The sequence below is a fragment of the Lissotriton vulgaris genome, chromosome 3_1 (assembly GCF_964263255.1).
Source record: "Lissotriton vulgaris chromosome 3_1, aLisVul1.2, whole genome shotgun sequence".
Classification (NCBI taxonomy): domain Eukaryota; kingdom Metazoa; phylum Chordata; class Amphibia; order Caudata; family Salamandridae; genus Lissotriton; species Lissotriton vulgaris.
Genome location: NC_141689.1, coordinates 1,803,857,985 through 1,803,875,554, shown reverse-complemented (window position 1 = coordinate 1,803,875,554; position 17,570 = coordinate 1,803,857,985). Strand labels below are relative to the sequence as shown.

The window sequence follows — 17,570 nt, the reverse complement described above, 5'->3', positions numbered from 1 at the left end:
GTTTCAAATGAAGAATTGTAGGCTGCTACTCTCTCATCCAGACGAGACGACTCCATGTTAGAGGGTCTAGTAAGAGAGGACTTTCTTTACTGGTTCAAAGTTCCTAAATGCTTTAAGAAGGTGAGGCTGAAGCGTACTAACGGTTCAGACATTAGCTCACGTGAGGTGGTATGAGGACTTACATTTTTTTAAAACATGTATTCCTGGCTCCCAACGTGGGCGGAGACAAAGCCCCTCTCCTGGTAATTCTAAAATAATTGTCATGGGGCAGCTGAGCTACCAAGCCACACCATAATAATTAACAGCTGATACTTGACTTCTGCAAGGTTTTCAGTCTGGGGTCTGTTTTGGAAAAAAACTTAAACTGGGGGGGGGATGTGCCATTTTAGGATCCCTTTGTGAAGCAAAGCTCATGGACACCCTCTGAGGCAGCCTTTAGCAAACAGCCTTGGTGGCTACCTTCCTCGTTTTTAGTGGAAGATTGCTCCATTCAGGCTGAGAAACGCTCCCTCCCTCATTTCATTTGGGGCTCTTCGTTTTCATGAAGGTAGAAGAGTGTATCAGGGTGTTCCCCTATACGGCAAGTCGTGGGCTTCTACAGCCCCAAAGGGCGTTTGATGGGTATTTAGAGGGCCACCACAGTGGCCTGACCTGCTTCAATGCTGCGGTTAGCTGCTTCCTTGAGCATCTCTGCTGAGACTATAGCTCTGTAAGGCGCCTTCACCCAAGATGATAAAACTAGCAAAGATTTTGGTGTGAACAAGTGGGTTTAAGATCTTAGGTACTCCATATTTTTTTTACTAAACTCTGCCAGACAGTACCTTACATACCAGGGAGAGATAAGGAAGGGTCCACCTTCAATCTGTGTCAATCTATATCAAGCTACATATAAGTGTATTAGTTGGCTTCAGAGATATATTTCTTTAAAAAGTACATATTTACTTAGAAATATTTTTGATTAGTACCATTACAATTATAAAACACAAAGGCTGAAAAATGACCAGTACACAACACTGAGACTTAGGACCAGGTGTAAATAAAGACTAAAAAGTTCCACTTTCCACACACTAGTAAGACAGTACGTTAATTAAAGGATGAACACAAAAACACTCACTGATTGGAAAAAGATGGCACAGAAAATACAAAGTGGAGAGTTGAAAAAGTAAGCATTTTCAAAGTCATTTGCATTAATGTTGTGGTACAGATGACAGAATCTTAGAACTGTAGGCCCTGCAGGCAATATGCAAATGAATTCCAATGTGTGAAGCTACTATGGACTTAATCAGGCATGATTCTATTTGCTATTAGTTTTAGTTAGAAGAAACTGATAACAGTGGAGTACAAAAAGACATGTCAAGTGAATGCCCCTTCAGCAGTTTTATTATCTACAACTTGCTAGCACCCATTGTTTTAATCAAAGAATCAAAAATGATGTCTAAATATTACACTCAAGATAATTTACACTCGTGTCTGAAATTAAGACCGAGGAAAATATTTGCCAGCTGCAATATGAAGGAGATGCAGGTGTCCCTTCTGCAGTCATTTCTTGAATCCCTTTTGCAATTTTGAGGCTTTGATTATGGCTCTAATGGGCTAGGACTATGACAACATTTTAGACTTTTTCCCAATCGGAGAGGCTTAAGTGGCACTGGGCCCGCTGAATGCTTGAAAATAATATTTCGTTTGTATCGTAAAGCCACTGTTGAGGTCATGGGCTCAGAAAAATTAAGACTGCAGTTATTTAGATCAATGGGTTAGGTTATTTGCAACCAAGTAAGATGTACAAGCTCAAGTTGCAGAACCAATTATCAGCAATTGTTGCATCTCCGCTCTGGACGTCATCTCCGTTGGAGTAATTCATTATATTATATGAGATTGCCTGATCAGTAAACAATGGGGTAGGGCCTGCTAAGTTGGGCTCTTGAGTGGACCCAATACATACTTAGAAACCCTCGTATTCAACAGAGGGTACAGGAAAATCACGCTGTAAACAATCTGCCTTCTATTGTTGAGCTTCATGCAGTCTCGGCTTGGGCTACCCTTACTGAAGACAGTGGCTCAACCATGGTACAACTAAGAAAACAAACAGAATTACCAAAGTTTGATGTGATCTGAAAAATTTCTTGGTGAAAAGTAAAACAAATCGTGTCAAAGGGTTACCAGGAAATTAATTCCGAATTTATTAGTCTGAAAAAATGGTCTACTCCTGTACAATACAACTGCGCTAACCATCAGGAACTGAAAAAAACCCCGAACTTTATACACTTATATTTAATGTGTCAGTGAAAAAGAAATAACTGAAAAATGCAATTAAACGATTCATGGAGGCAAGATGGCCGACGCTGGATTGCTGTGAGCAGTCGCATTTTTCCCCTCTCCAGCCTAAGGAAGAGTAGCAGAATGTACAGCTGGAATCCATGGTCTTCCTAGTCTCTTCTGAATGGCACTGATATGGCTGGTACATGATGAGCCAGAGCTTTTAAAATCAAGTTACTCAGGGTTAATAGCTAAGCAAGTTTACTACTGCTATCGTGTCTTCAACTGTCTGAAGAAAGGTGCCAAAATCCTGATGAGTACAATCGCGCTAAGGATTAAAAGGAAAACCCTGTTACAGCAGGCTGAAGCTCAAGTGCAGGAGTCTTCGATGTCTACAATGCCCACAAAAATGACGAAAAGTGAAAGGCAAGAGAAACAAGAAATGCAGAGAGAAAAAGATAAGAAGGACAAGAAGACGCCGAGTGGACCGAGTGATTTAACAGGGAATACAACTGGGATGAGTAAAGCCTCGCGCAATCCAGGCGCCAATCTGGGTGCTATCCCTAAAACAGGGGTCGTGGTCGGAGGAAAAAAGAAACCCGATCAGAAATGCAGCAGCTCAGATGAGCACACTCTTCGCGCAAGCAATGTTATTAAAACCGGCAGACAACAAGACAAATGGAAAGGTAAAGATACATTGTTGCGGCAGCCTACCGTGACTGAAGCTTTCTCCCCGAGATCCCTCCAGCGCATGGACGGTGTGCAGGACCCAAGAGGAAGACGGGGAAGTGTTAGCAGCAGCGGAATCAGCGGACTCACTGGACCCGAGGAAAACAGTGGAAAACCGGACGCTCAGGAGAGCGTCCTCGAGGACGCTGTCGACGCTACTGCAGGGGTTGCTAGGCAACGCCTGAATCACGGTCTCGGCGGCAAGACAGAGCTCTGTGAGGAGACCAGCGCTACTGACACAGCGGTGATAGTGGCAGAGGGGCAAACACGACCAGAGAAGCTGCAGCAACTCGAAGGAAAGATGCAGCCAGAAGGTAATAACGTTGTTACTGTTACCGAGACTGAGACTGGAGAAGGAAAGATGCAGCCAGAAGGTAATAACGTTGTTACTGTTACTGAGAGTGAGACTGGAGAATCTATGGGAAAACAAGAAAGCCAAGGCATGCCCACGGCTGAATTTGGTAATGCAGATATGTTAGGTGCTCTGCTGGTGGTGGAAAATGAAATGAAATTAGCGAGCTTGGAGCCCTTGAAAACATGGGGAAGCTCCCTCAGCCTGGCAAGCAAAAATGGTGCTGGTGATGGAGATGGTAAGCTCGAAGGTGGCTCGGCAGAGGGAGATTGTTTTTTCTCAGTGAATGAGGAGACAGATCCTGAACAAACAAGCACTGGTAGCTCAGAGGAGGGTGAACAATCAGATTCAGACTCAGACTTAAGTATTGACAAAGATACCACCCTTAGAAGGAAGTCCTTGCAGCTATCTAGACAGCTGGCAGGGGGGTTTGAGGAGGCCCAGAAGAAGTTATTATGGGATTACTCAGCGACATCGCATTCGTACCAGGAGGTGGATGATAATAACCCAGGTCCTACCCCAGATAAATACAATGAGGAAAATGAACAAGCTCTATGATGAACTAGCCGAAAGAGTAACAGAGGCTGAAGAGCGGACAGGCAAGCTGGAAGATGAGATGGGCGATTTCAAATCCTTTAAGTCAGATCAAGAAAAACTTTCGGAGGACTTCCAATGGAAGTTGGAAGATTTTGAAAATCGCCAAAGAAGAAATAACATTAGACTTTTGGGTGTGGCAGAAGGGATTGAGGGGCAGGATACAAGGCGGTTTGTTGTGAGCATGTTAAAAGGGGCTTTTCCAGAGTCAGATTGGCAGTGGGATAAAGAGGTACAGCGTGCGCATAGATATCCCTTTACATTGAAACAGGGGGCCAGGAAAGATGGACAGGGCTCTTATCCCAGAGCGATCTTGGTAAATGTAGGTAACTTCCTGTTGAGGGAAGAGATTATTGCCAAAGCTAGACCAGATAGCAAGAGGGTATTTGAGGGTACCGCATTCTTTGCTAGGCCCGATTTTTGTCATGTCACGGTGGAGAGGAGGTGGAGGCTCAGACAGCTGATCGCACCATTTCAGGCACTAGGGTCAGAGGCATACCTCCTTTTTCCTGCTAAACTGAAAGTTGTAACAAAGGGGAAAATAAGAGTGTTCACTTCCGAAATTAAAGCACAGCAGTTCATTGAAGAGCTGAAGAATAGGAAGGGGGCTTAAGCTGATGACTAGGATATGATAGTTGGGGTTTCACTATAAGTACAGATTGGGTAAATGATAAGGGGAACCATGGACTCAGCTAGTGATGAGATTAGGCTGAGAGGGGAAGCGACTGACGCAATTCAAAAGCGGCCACACATAGGTCTGTTGACCTATTTGCCTGTGGAGGGGGGGGGGGGGGAGACCGGGGTGGGAACTGTGGAGAGAGGGGGGCGGGAGGGGGAGGGGGAGAAAAAGAAGTACAGTTGCACGATACACAATGTTTGACTCAGCACGATTACACATCCTACATATTCCAGAGTATGTGGTACATAAAAAATTCAGTTTTTCATATAAGGAAATTGTGGAAGTATGATGACGTGTAGAATTGCCTCAATTAATGTTTGTGGTCTTAACTGTGTTAACAAGAGGTTGAGGGTGGCAGCGCTGCTAAAATCTTTGAGATTGGACTTGGTGTGTTTACAAGAGACACATATTGAAGGTACAAGAGGCTACCTAATGGAACAGCTTGGCTATAGGTTATTGGCCAACACTAAACAAGGGACAAAAACAAGAGGAGTAGCAGTTTTGGGAAAGACTAGGGAGATAACAGTTAAAAGAAAGAAAGAAGATCAGTGGGGGAGATGGGTCATACTTGAAATCTGTTTTAAAGGAAAGACTTTTACACTGACGTCAATCTATGGTTCTACTGAGGATGATCCTGATGTTTTACAATATTTGGATATTGAATTAGCTCAATGGCCAGAGCCAATAGTATGTTGCGGAGATTTAAACATACATGTTCCAGATGGCTCTTGCTTGCAGACGGGTGGACATTATGGGGGTAGGAAGAAGAAAGTGTATAAGGCTCTAGTAGATCTGGTTACACATAATTCCCTGGTAGATCCTTGGATTAATTCACAACAACAGGTAGATGTAGCACATTCTTTTCGGCCCCGCATAGGACTTTGGTTAGGTTGGATTACTTTTTAATTTCTAGGATAATACTCCAGGATGTCCAAATTGAGAAACAACCTCGGATAATATCAGATCACAGTCCGTTGATTTTAACTCTTAAACTAGGACAGGGTCAGAAAATCAGATCACAATGGACATTCGAAAGATCATTACTAACAGATGACGCATACAGAGGTCACATGGTAAAATGGATAAAATTCTATTGGGAAATTAATAGAGGATCTGCCAGTTCAGGTATCGTCTGGGACGCTTTCAAGGCGGGAGTAAGGGGGGAGACAGTTAGTTTTGTCCTAACAAGACAGAAGAAGGAGAGAGCGAGATTGGAGGAGGTAAGATTGAGATTGATAAAAGAGGAAGAAGATCTTGCTATGGCCTTAATACAGAATGTTCCAGTGGAATCACATTTGTATAGGATTATAGCTGTGAAATCAGAAGCAGTAGAATGTATTGCAGAGAAAGAGGCAATTAATTATTTGTCCAAAAAGGAGAGCGCATATGAATTAAGTGAGAAGGTAGGACATATCTTGGCGGTCCGCACGAGACAGAGACTCGCTACTTCGGATATTAAAGAAATTAAGGATAGACAGGGTAACTTGGTAAGCGAGACAGAACAAGTGAGAGAGGTTTTTAGGGAGTACTACGCATCCCTCTATACCCCAGAGAAGGAAGAGAGCTTTACAGATATTGAGAGGTACTTAAGGGGAGTTGAGACCTGTAAATTGTCTGAAAATGGAAGAGAAGAACTTGAGACGGCAATACAATTAGATGAGTTTAATACAGCATTGAATAGCCTACCATCAGGCAAAGCTGCAGGGCCGGACTTGATTCCGGTGGAGTTTTATAAAGTATTTAAGGATGTATTGCTTAATGATATGTTTAATATTATGATTTCAGCACAAAAAGGTGATGGGTCTCCCCCATCCTGGGGAGGGGCAGATATTATTGTAATCCTTAAAAAAGGGAAAGACCCAAAAAATACTGGATCTTATAGACCGATCACATTGATGAATGCTGACGTCAAGGTCTACTCTAAAATATTAGCTGCAAGGCTGTCAGGGGTTATTGAGAGTTTGGTAAGCCCCGTCCAACACGGATTTATACCTGGCAAAGGGACAACGCAGCATACCAGGACGGTTCTAACTATGTTCGACGCTGCAGGTGGCCTGGGAGACCCTATGGCAGCACTCTTCTTAGACGCCGAGAAGGCATTCGATAGGGTCTCTTGGAAGTATTTATGGCAAACTATGAGGTGGTCGGGGATAGGCGAGGGTTTTATTAGGGCTATACAGGGGTTATATATTGATCCTATAGTCAGAATCAGAGTTAACCGAGGATATTCAGCAGATGTCATTATAGGAAGGGGGACAAGACAGGGGTGCCCATCATCCCCACTGTTATTTGCCCTGTATTTAGAACCATTGCTCCACAGATTAGAAGGCAATCCTTTGATCACGCCAGTTAGACTGAATGGGTGCGTTGTCAAATCCCTAGCCTACGCAGACGATGTGGCAATTCTCACCTCTGACCCTCATATGTCAATTGGTCAAGTTGAACGGGAAGCGGAGTTATTTGGGCAAATCTCTGGGTATAGTCTTAATAAAGCAAAGACTCAGATTGTAGAAAATGGATATTCTAATTGTAATGATCCGCGTGTGGTTACTTCGGCAGTTTATTTAGGGGTGGCTATTTCGGCAGATATTGATAATGTTGTGGGAATTAATATCGCCCCCCTATTGGCAAAAGTCAAAAATGACCTGGAAAGGCTCAACAATTTACATTTGTCTCTTGTAGGAACTACAAATGTTATCAAAATGCTAATCCTTCCTAAGTTCCTTTATTTTTTCAGAGCCATCCCCCTTTTTTTTGAGAATAAGTGGTTTAACTCATTAGAGATTATTTTGAATAAATTCATATGGGCGCAAGGTAAGACGAGAAGGGCTTATAGATTTATGGCTTTGCCGAGAGAAAAAGGGGGGTGGGGAGTGCCTGACTTCAGGATGTATTATCTTGCTGCTGCCCTGCAGTATATGCAGGGGTTAATTGGGGGAGGTGGCAAGACACAAAAAGTTACAAGTATGTCGACAGAAATTTATAAGGCTGTTCTGGGCGAAGAAGCTGAAAATTGTTTTTTAAATTGTACGGAGTATGGGTACTACAAAAGGACCAGGTTTAAAACACTAAATGCTGCTCTTAGAATTTGGAATGTTTTTTTAAAGAAATCAGGCCTTGGTAGGTTTAACAGATATGTCAGATTGTACAAGAATAGGTCATTACCCGCAGCAATTTTTGCTGATAGTACAATGGCTGGCTGGGCTGAAAGGGGAATTGGTCAGATTGGGGACCTCAGAGGGAGTGAAGCGATGTTACAGTTCACAGATCTAGTGACGAAATTCGCCATTGATAGGAGATCTTTTTTTAAATATCTCCAGGTTAGGAGCTTTTTGGGTAATAAACAGGGAGGACCTGCAGGATTTCAGAGTAATGAAATTTTAGAGAAAATACAAATCTCTGCAGATTGTACAATTAGGAGCCTGTATGCATGCCTGGTGAAAGGAAAAGTAGATGATATGGAGAAATTTAGTAACAAATAGGCATCTAAACTGAGTATTCCAAAAGAATTATTTCAAGAGTCGCTTGAGCTTGCGCGTACGGTTCTATGTTCGGCACCTTTACAATCACAGCATTATAAAACTTTGTACTTCTTATACTTTACCCCAGCTAGAATAGCTAAATGGGGAGGAACTACGGGCATTACTTGTTCAAGGTGCAATCATCCAGAGGCGGATATAATACATGTCTTTGCTACTTGTCCACAGCTGTACACACTGATTGAAAATGTTGAACGATTTTTAATTAGGTCATTGAAGTTACGTATAACCCTCACACCATCAATATTATTGTTGGGGATGGATCAGGATGGAGATATAATACATAAAGAATTTATCTTTGTGGCTGCTGCAGTTTATAGACTGACTATAGCTAGAGCATGGTTAGATAAAAATCCACCTATCATGCAAACCTGGTTGGCTAATTTGTTGGCAGCCTATAATTTGGAGAAGCCTATTTATTCCAGAAAAGGGATAAGAGGTAAAATGAGAGGATTAAAAATATGGGAACCCATAACTAGATGGAAAGAGAATATTGGGCCTCAGTAGGTCTAAGGGCTATTCCTTTGTGTTTTTTGGCTTTTCGCTGTCGTGTTCCTATGTTTTACCTTACAGGCAAATAATATGAAATGCAGTATACGAAATGTATAAATGTATGATGTGTAAACTGTGCAAATTATGGAAATAAAATTTTATAAATAAAAAAAAAAAAAAAAAAAAGAAAAATGCAATTAAACAGATTATTGAATAAAAAATAGGACACTTTAAGAGGTTGTCTAACAGTGAGGCCAGAAAGCGTATTTGTTAATGATACCGAAGTCTACATTAAGTTTGAAGCGAAGTAAAAGAACATTTGTATAGCGCTGTCTAGGACCACAGCTCAGGGCCTGGATGTCAGGGTGAGAGTAGACATTTTTGGTAGAATGAGTGGAAATGGGGCACAAGAAAGGATACAGGAAAAGAACGGGGTTTAAAGAAAGGAGAACACAAAGTTTGGGATGGATTAGTATAAAGGGCAGTGCACAGTGGTGCCAGATGAAGTAAAGAAATGCTATGCAGAGGGGTGGTGTAGTCTCTTGGTTGAGAGTCAGGAGAACTGGGATTAAGGCCCAAAGGGAGTCGCCTCAGTTAAATGCCTACAAGTAGAAATGGTAGTAGAGTCAACTATAGTGCATTTGCCCCCCTCCCCCCAAATCAGTGCAGGATGCAAAACTTTGCGACAGGCCATAACAGAATCGAGACAAATAATTCTTTATAGAAAGGGGGAGAACTACATTGAGCAGCGGAGTTCAGACAAGTGAGACATCAGGCCAAAGTCATACATAGCCAACAATGCATAAGGACCTAATGATTGAATTTAGCTATGCGTATCGCATTTATACCCCACGACTTTACTATGCATGGAAGTTCTGGATTATTTTTGTCATTTTTTCTTCAGAAATCAACACCCCAAAACAGGAAACACAGGTTCAGACGTAAAGCAATTAAGCAAAGCAAATCTTTTTGTTTTGTTGTTTTGACTATATGCATTTATAAACAAATTCAACATAACCGTACAGGAGAAACATTTTCATTAACATCCTATGCTTCTGTTTACAACAGAAGCAAAACACTCCATTCAAATTGATGCAAATAACAGAAAAAATGAACAGTCCCACACAGCATGTGGTGCTTAAGTACATACCCTTTCGTCTGGAGGGAAATTCACCTATTGTTTGGGAATCGGTTCGCTCTAAACCATGCGGTTTAGGTCTTAAAGTTTTAGGGCTTTGACCTAATTGGTAGAAAGAAGACTCTTAATATGGAACGGTATTTTTAGACGAAAATGGAATTTTGCAAACCAGTAGCTGAGCCCAATGCAGCAGGTATAATAAGGAGCAAAAGCGACTAGCCGATGAACTTTCATCGCCTGGCTGGACTCATGCTAGAGCTTAAGCACCACACTGAAGGGAAAGGAAACCGCATGCAAACCACCGCCCAAAGCAAGCACATCAGTCACAAGAGAAGCCACAATGTCCTACAAGAAAAAGAAGAAAGTCCTTAAAGGTGACACGGCAGGACTGGTATGACAGCATGAAACTAAAGAGCTCCAATGGCATAGAACCACACTAGTCTCGTTCTGCAAACAAGTTTTTCAATACTCAAAATATCCAACTACAACAGGTACAGACTTTATAAAAAACTGCTTTCATTTATGCATGCAAGGAGGGTACAAGCCACACAACGTACGCTACACAATGAAGTAGCAAATTGTAATCAACTGATCTTCATGAACATTTCTTTTGATTAGCTTTCCCCACCCAACGCTGAATCAGTACCTCGGAAACACAGGTTAGACTGCATTTTTAAAATCAATTTAAAAAAAAAATATTTAAAAATAATTCTAAGGCTTCTTCATACAATTTCACTTCCATGGATAATCTCCACCTTAAGTAGGAAAGCAGGCTATGATTTTACAATTAACTATATTCCAAACGAGACCAAATGGGAGTACAGGTTACTAAATTCTGAAGTATTTCCTTAGTATGGAGTGGGATATTCCAGTAGAAAGATACCAAATATGATCGGAAAGAGTCTGTTCTTCAGCAGTAACTCTTTCTGATCAAAGATGAGCATTTTTTTTGTATTATGGTCTCAGCATTTTCATAGTGCATACGTGCCAATGGCATGACATTGTAGTGTCGTTGGCCTTACATGTGCATTTTCAGGAGGTTAAAGCTTTCTTTGCTCTCTGGAGCCACCAAAGGTTTCGGGTATTGTACTCTGGTCCATCCCAAAGCTTTCTGCATCCCATGTGAGATGTGGAGTGTGAGCATGGATTTGGACTGCCGGAGTGCTACAGGTGATCACATTAGATGGTTGGGTGTACGTGTCGTGTTCATTGAGCGGAGAGTGTCTGATCATAGTATGGGCGGGACATGGGTGGAGGATTTTGGCAGCTGCTAAACAAACTCAATATATATTTATTTTATTGATTTGTAGAGCGCCACGCCTTGGCACATGTTGTCACTTGTATGTCGGAGCATATCCTACAAAGCCAGAATGGAGGTTGCACAACATAAAATAGAGCTTAGAAACATGCAATGGACGACTTACAAATTGTTCACATGGCAGAATCTTTGTAACTACTACGTTTTTAGCCTACATATAAGACTTATGAAAGTATAAGCAACTGTTATTTGAAGAGATGGAATAGTTTACAGTTAAAATTATACAAGAACTAAAAAGACTTACAGACTGTCTCACCCCGTACAAAAACTACAAAAGCTAGCCATACAGTTATAATATTCTGTAGGTTTCATATATACTCCATTAGTCCTACAGAAGTAATCGCATGCGTCCCCACTACCCAGGAATTGATTTGGCGCCTAACACGCCAGAAATATTACAATAAAAGTGGGCTTTTCTTTCGGATGAGATGGAATATTAAAATGCGATAACCACTTCGACCTTCATTCCCAACAGGAACCCTTAATTCCTCTACCGTGTTATGAAGAGGCAACTGAAATTTCCCTCGAAACAAAGCTTATAGCTTGCAAGTTACAAAACAAAAAAAACATAGAAAAATAAATATCCATGTGAAAATGAATAGAAGTCTAGCCAACTAAAAAGGTGTGCATTTCAGTGATTGATTGGGAAGACGCACTGTAACTAGGAAAATGTCCGAGTCTTTGAACTCATTGACAATCTGTAAAAGTCAAAGGGGGAATTTGGTGGGGCCCCATGAGTCGTTTTTAATTTCTACACAGGAGCTGGGACACTAGGCAGCGTGAACAGAGAGAAACCTTTCTAACTTGCTGTAGTTCCAGAGACTTCAAACATTTGTTTCTTGCAAATGAAAGATATGGGCTAACCAAGAGCATGCAATAATATAGCCTTATAGCCCGCTGCCGAGGGCAATACTGGTTATTTAAAGCCCTAATCAGAGTTATAGGCCCGAGCCGCAGGCGACGGACTTTAACGATAGAGAAAGCCTTTAACAAATGGTATAGCCCGAGGTAGAAGGGGTAGAAGGCTATTAGAACATTCCACCCACTTAGGGTAGAATGTTCTAAATTAAAAAGGGAGAAACAGAAAGAACTATTGGAATGTTGGACCAGAGGGCCTATACTAGCCATTATAAGCCTGGATCTCCTCTAGTGTCTTCAGTGGAGCTCTCAACAATCCAATGTACTAAAACTGCATATACACCCTTTTATCAAGGGATTCCACAAAAATAGCAGATGGAAAAAGTTTTCAAGTGCTAAGAATTGGGAAGGCAGTGGTCCTAATTTCTGTAACTGTGTGCCATAAAGGCCAGTTTCCGTCCACAAGAGGGGATTCCAGTGACATAGAATATTCAAAGTGAAAGCACAGCCCCTGAATAAAACCTAGGGTTGCTTAAAGATGACATTCTAACTGCCATATTTCACTGTTCAGTTTTAAAGATTCACACATACCAAAATAGATTTCAAATAATGCTACAATTTCAGCGTTCAGTGTACAAACTCCCCATTCCTGGAAATTCTGAATTGACACTGCAGTTCGTGTACAGCATAGATCAGACCCTTCTTCCACAGGGATACACGCATTATTGTAAGAAGAAAAAAAACAGTCTAAATGTCATGCAATTATATTTGCAGTAAAACCTGCTTTTGTGTACCAAGCAGTGCAAAACAATTGTTATAGCCCTTCCTAAATAATAATATATCAATATTTAAAGTATTAAATATTTTCTAGATGGATACATTGTTTTGGGTTATAAAGAGATTTTTTCTGAAATGAAGGACGAGAAGTACAGCCTTCCTGAGGTTCCCTTACAGGTTAAAACCAGCAAGTAACACTCACTAAATACAACTAATGTTAAATGTGCTAAAAGACACCCATGTCTACAAATCTGCAACTAATCCAAATTAGTCAATTTCCAAGTAAGCAACCAATAGGCTGCCCGATTCCAACCCCACGGCCAATTTAAGTGAACAAAATGGAGTAATCTCCTCCTTCTAAAAACCATAGGAACATGAGATTTCATAACTCTATTGTTACTGGCAGCATACTGGCTATCAATGTTATCTTTTTTTTTAATTTCAATTCGTTTTTATTAGGGAAACAACGAGGTAAAAGGACAATGAAAGGTAATAACAATAAATGATACAAAATGACATAAATGGATGGAAATGACGACCAAAGAGCATTAAAGGATACATCATTGGTTCATGAAATAAACATACTACAAAATAAGCAATACAAACAATACAAATTCAGACAGACGAATTCCCTAGCAGGTTTAATTTTAAAAATATGTTCAATACAGTCAAAAATTCTTCCCCAATACTGTCCTAACGAGGGGCAGTTGAAAAGCATGTGGGTCAGGTCTCCCACGCCCGAGTTGCAATTCCAACATTTGGGGTTATCTCTTAATTGGAGTTTAAAAGGTCTGTGTGGCGTCCAATAGAGCCTATTAAGTAGCATATATTTGGTTTGTGACAGTATGGGAGATTTTGTTTACGAGAGCTGCAGCATGGATCTTGTCCCAGTCAAAAGTAATCTCTGTTAAATTGGGTTCAGCCTCCCAACATATCTCACTACATCTTTGAGCCTTCCCTGTTAAAGGAAGGAGAAGTTTATATGTCTTTGATACAAAATGACCGGCTGCTCTAATACTTGCCAACTGGGTCTTAAGCCAGGGCTCGGAGGGTTTGAGAGAGTGAGTGGACAAGAGTGCCTTTGGTTTTAAGAAATCGTAGAAATCCATTGACGTGAGACAGTGTGTCGCCTGGATCGAGGAGAACGGAAGAGGGTACGTCCCATCGTATAAGTCACTCACCAAATTAATACCCTTTGCAGACCAGGATTCTCAATGGAGGTTCCCCATTGATTTTAAGGGCAGGATTGTGCCATAAGGCCACCAAAGTGGTGTTTTTAAATTTGAGACCGGTTTTATGGGATTGGTCCAGTCTTAAAAGGGCTTGTCTTGTGTTCAATAAGATGTATTTCGAGTGGGGAAGGTGTGTCAAATCCATGGTGAGTATTGCAGGGAGGGGGACCCTGCCAATAAGGGAATCTCTCTATATCCACCCACAGCGGGACGTATGCTGGATCATCTACCAGCCATTGTGCACCTTGCTTAAACAGGAACGCAGTTTGGTAGTTTCTGAAGTTGGGAAGACCCAGGCCACCGTTAGTTTTAGCTAGCTGCAGCTTTTTCATTGATATCCTGGGCTTCTTCCCTTGCCACAAGAATGTACCAAAAAGCTTATCAACATTGGGTAGGAAATCCTCTGAGAAGGTCATCGGGAGCATACTCGCTAGGTAGTTGACCAGCCGGGTTGCCATCATTTTCAGGGTCTCGGCCCTACCCCACCATGACAGAAACTTAGGCGACCAACCCTCAAGTAGTTTAGATATTTTCTTTAGGAGCAGGTCTTCATTAATGCGTAAGGTGGCGATAAGATCCTGGTCAAAATCTAACCCTAAGTACTTGAAGCAGCCCGGCTGCCATGTTAGGCCAGAATTCCCCAGGATGTCTTTACTTCCTTGATTATTCAACAACTTAACTTCCGTTTTGGCCTTATTTAACTTTTATCCGGACACCTTCGAGAACTCTTCAATGGTTGTCATAAGGGCAGGTATAGCCTCTTCCGCCTTTTCTGACACTACACGCACCTCGTCTGCACAAACCGTAATTTTTATCGTGCAATCGTTAAAGGGGAATCCCGTTATACCCTTATTATTGCGTATGTGGTGTAGAAATGGTTCGATGGCTAACAGGAAGAGCGAAGGAGAGATGGGACACCCTTGCCTGGTTCCCTGGTGCAGTCTGAATGATGAGGAAAAGGACTCTGGCTTATGGGCAGGAGTAGAGGGACATTTCGTAAAGGACGACCCTAGTCCGAATTTGTGTAAAACAGCCTCCAAGTACATCCAATCCACCTTGTCAAACGCCTTTTCTGCGTAGAGTGTGATTGCAGTAGTAAGGGTAGTAAGAAGTTTCGCTTTTTCAAGGACGTGTGCCAAGGTTCTGGTATTGTCACTGGATAGCCTATATTTCAAAAAGCCTGCCTGGGAGGGGTGTATAGGCTTAGGCAAAACCCTCTGGAGACGGTTTGCTAATATCGAGGCTAGAAGCTTACTATCTAAATTGATAAGCGAGATGGGTCTATAGTTTTTGGGGAGAGTTGGGTCTTTCCCATCCTTGGGTAGGACAGCTATGATAGCCTCCGCTAATGTGCCCTTCACTACACCGGTGTCATCAATTTCTTGGTGGAGGAGGGGGGAAGATAATATGGAAGAGAAGCATTTGTAGAATCTAGCAGTGAACCCATCGGGTCCAGGGGTCTTCCCGCATTTGAGAAAAAATGGCTCTCAATCTCAGTAATTGAAATTGGACTATTGAGATCTCCTTGCTCCTCTGCTGAAAGAGACAATAGTAACCAGCCCTCCAAACAGTCTCTAATTTGTTCCCTTTTCACAATCTTCATCTTTACACAAAATATGCCCTAGGAAAAGCTAGCAGCATGTCCATCAAACATACACCACTGGCCACTAACTGCTGCAAAAGAATGGTTGCTGAAAATTGCAGGAGGATGCAGCTAAAACATCCTGGCCCATACTTGACAATTACTGAACATAACACCCAACCAAAAATAATCTTAAAGGCCAATCTGTCTCACCGAGTTACTTAAGATGTTGGCAAGCCATTCCTTCTCGTACTCACTTTTGTGTACTTTTAAAATAACTTAGTTAACCATTACTGAAAAAACTCCTCTAAAAACACCAGACATAGTCTATACTGCATGCCAATTCCAAATGATCATATCTGGTCATGTTCTCGGAAAGAAGTATTATGAGTCCGGTGCAAAAAAAAAAAAAAAACTTCTATTCAAACAGGTTTCAGGCTAGATGGAGTCAGATAACCTGTCATACAGGAAAACTTTTAAACTGCAGACTAGCCATTCAAGGTTAAACCGTAACCTGCTATTTCTTGACCTGCCAACTACATTCAGTAAAGTAGACGGTTGAATCCTGGTTAAAGTCTTAATTTGTATTGGCACAAAAGTTGCTGCACAGGTATTGTATATTCAATGGTACTCAAGTATCAAGTCCTCTTTCTGGTATGGACATAGTTGACTGAAGTACGGTGTGACTCACGGTTCAGCACTCTGGACCATGGGCCTTTGAAAGAATGTTCCTGTATGTCAGTTTATATGACAGTGATACCAGACATGTCGTAAATTTAACATTATCGCAAAATACTACCTTAGATGTTTTCAGAAATCTATGCCACCAGTATCTGGAAGAGTGAGCAGGGTAGCGCTAAGTTGTGCAAAGACAGAGATCCGAAACCAAAGAGACTGATGCATGCTGTGTTCATTCCTATCAAATGAAAGGGAGTAAAGCTAGCATCCTTGAAATTTAAGAAAGAGCTATGTTGAAGGCCGTCTCTAGATATGACCTCGAAGTTCACATTCCATGGAGATGAAAATCCCACTACGCATACCATACTTACTCATAGGCTGGAGGACTTCAGTAGAATAACTCTCTTGGGGATAGCGTACACAAAAACCTAAGCTAATGAGAACGTAGGCCACCGAATTACAGGAAAGACGTTCAGTTGCTTTGGAACCAACATGCAACTAAAGGAGCAGATGGGTAAAGTCCTCCCTTTAACACTTGACTAGCCAATATGCCCGGTCAAATACCAGACGATAAAGGCTGCATTCATGTTATTACTTTCCTGGTAGGAGCAGATATTGCTGTTGGAATTTTAATAAGAGACCCTGACTGAAGGGCCAATCATTAACATCTTTTCTGATGCTGAAAAGGCCGCTTAGAGGCATTCAGTGGAGTTTTGCGACATATTGGTTTATCTCTTCATCTCACTGGTACTCCTCTTAACACTGTGGCTGTGCATGGATAATACGGGCACAGCAGATACCAATCTTCTCCCTGCTGGAGTCCTAGGATTTAAGCTGGTGCCTATGACCATAGCCAATATTGTCCAGTGAGCCGCATATGTATTGATTTCAACAATCCGACGATGTAGACATCAAGAGCAGGGTAGCAGTGTCTTCACTGGCCCTATGGGGTGGTCTGGGTGAAAACCATTGATATGTGATTCGGAAAATCTCCTTTATAATGGCACAGAGACAGCTCTCGTACTCTTCGCAACATAGAGGTCGTACTGAAGATATGGAGGCCACATTCTTAGCACTCCTGGGGGTTATGTGAAATTGAAGAATGAACACTGATTCAGTATTTTGTTATAAGCAACATTAACAGAAAGGTCACACAGCAAGAACACTCAAAGCAAGCAAACTATTCCGGAAAGGAAGTGCACCAATAATCTTGAAAGGGAACTCCAACAGTCTATGTTGGTATATCTGAACTCCCCTCCTGCCCTCCGTGAATGTGGCGCCAATTAAGTTTACACATGCACATTACGTGCCTTTCTGCAGGTCTTGGGTCTGGCGTAATGCTCACT

General features: G+C 41.8%; 1 protein-coding gene across 2 annotated transcripts in view; it reads right to left on the bottom strand.

Annotated features, from left to right (window-relative positions):
- Nucleotides 1-17,570, bottom strand: part of GAB1 (GRB2 associated binding protein 1) — a 299,988-nt gene that overhangs the window by 22,277 nt on the left and 260,141 nt on the right. The window contains exon 7 of one of the 2 annotated variants that reach the window (XM_086962235.1): nt 9,792-9,881. The exons of the other annotated variant lie outside the window; for it this stretch is intronic. Coding sequence (XP_086818361.1) covers nt 9,792-9,881 — 90 coding nt within the window. The remainder of the gene's footprint in view (nt 1-9,791; nt 9,882-17,570) is intronic. 2 annotated transcript variants of the gene reach the window in all.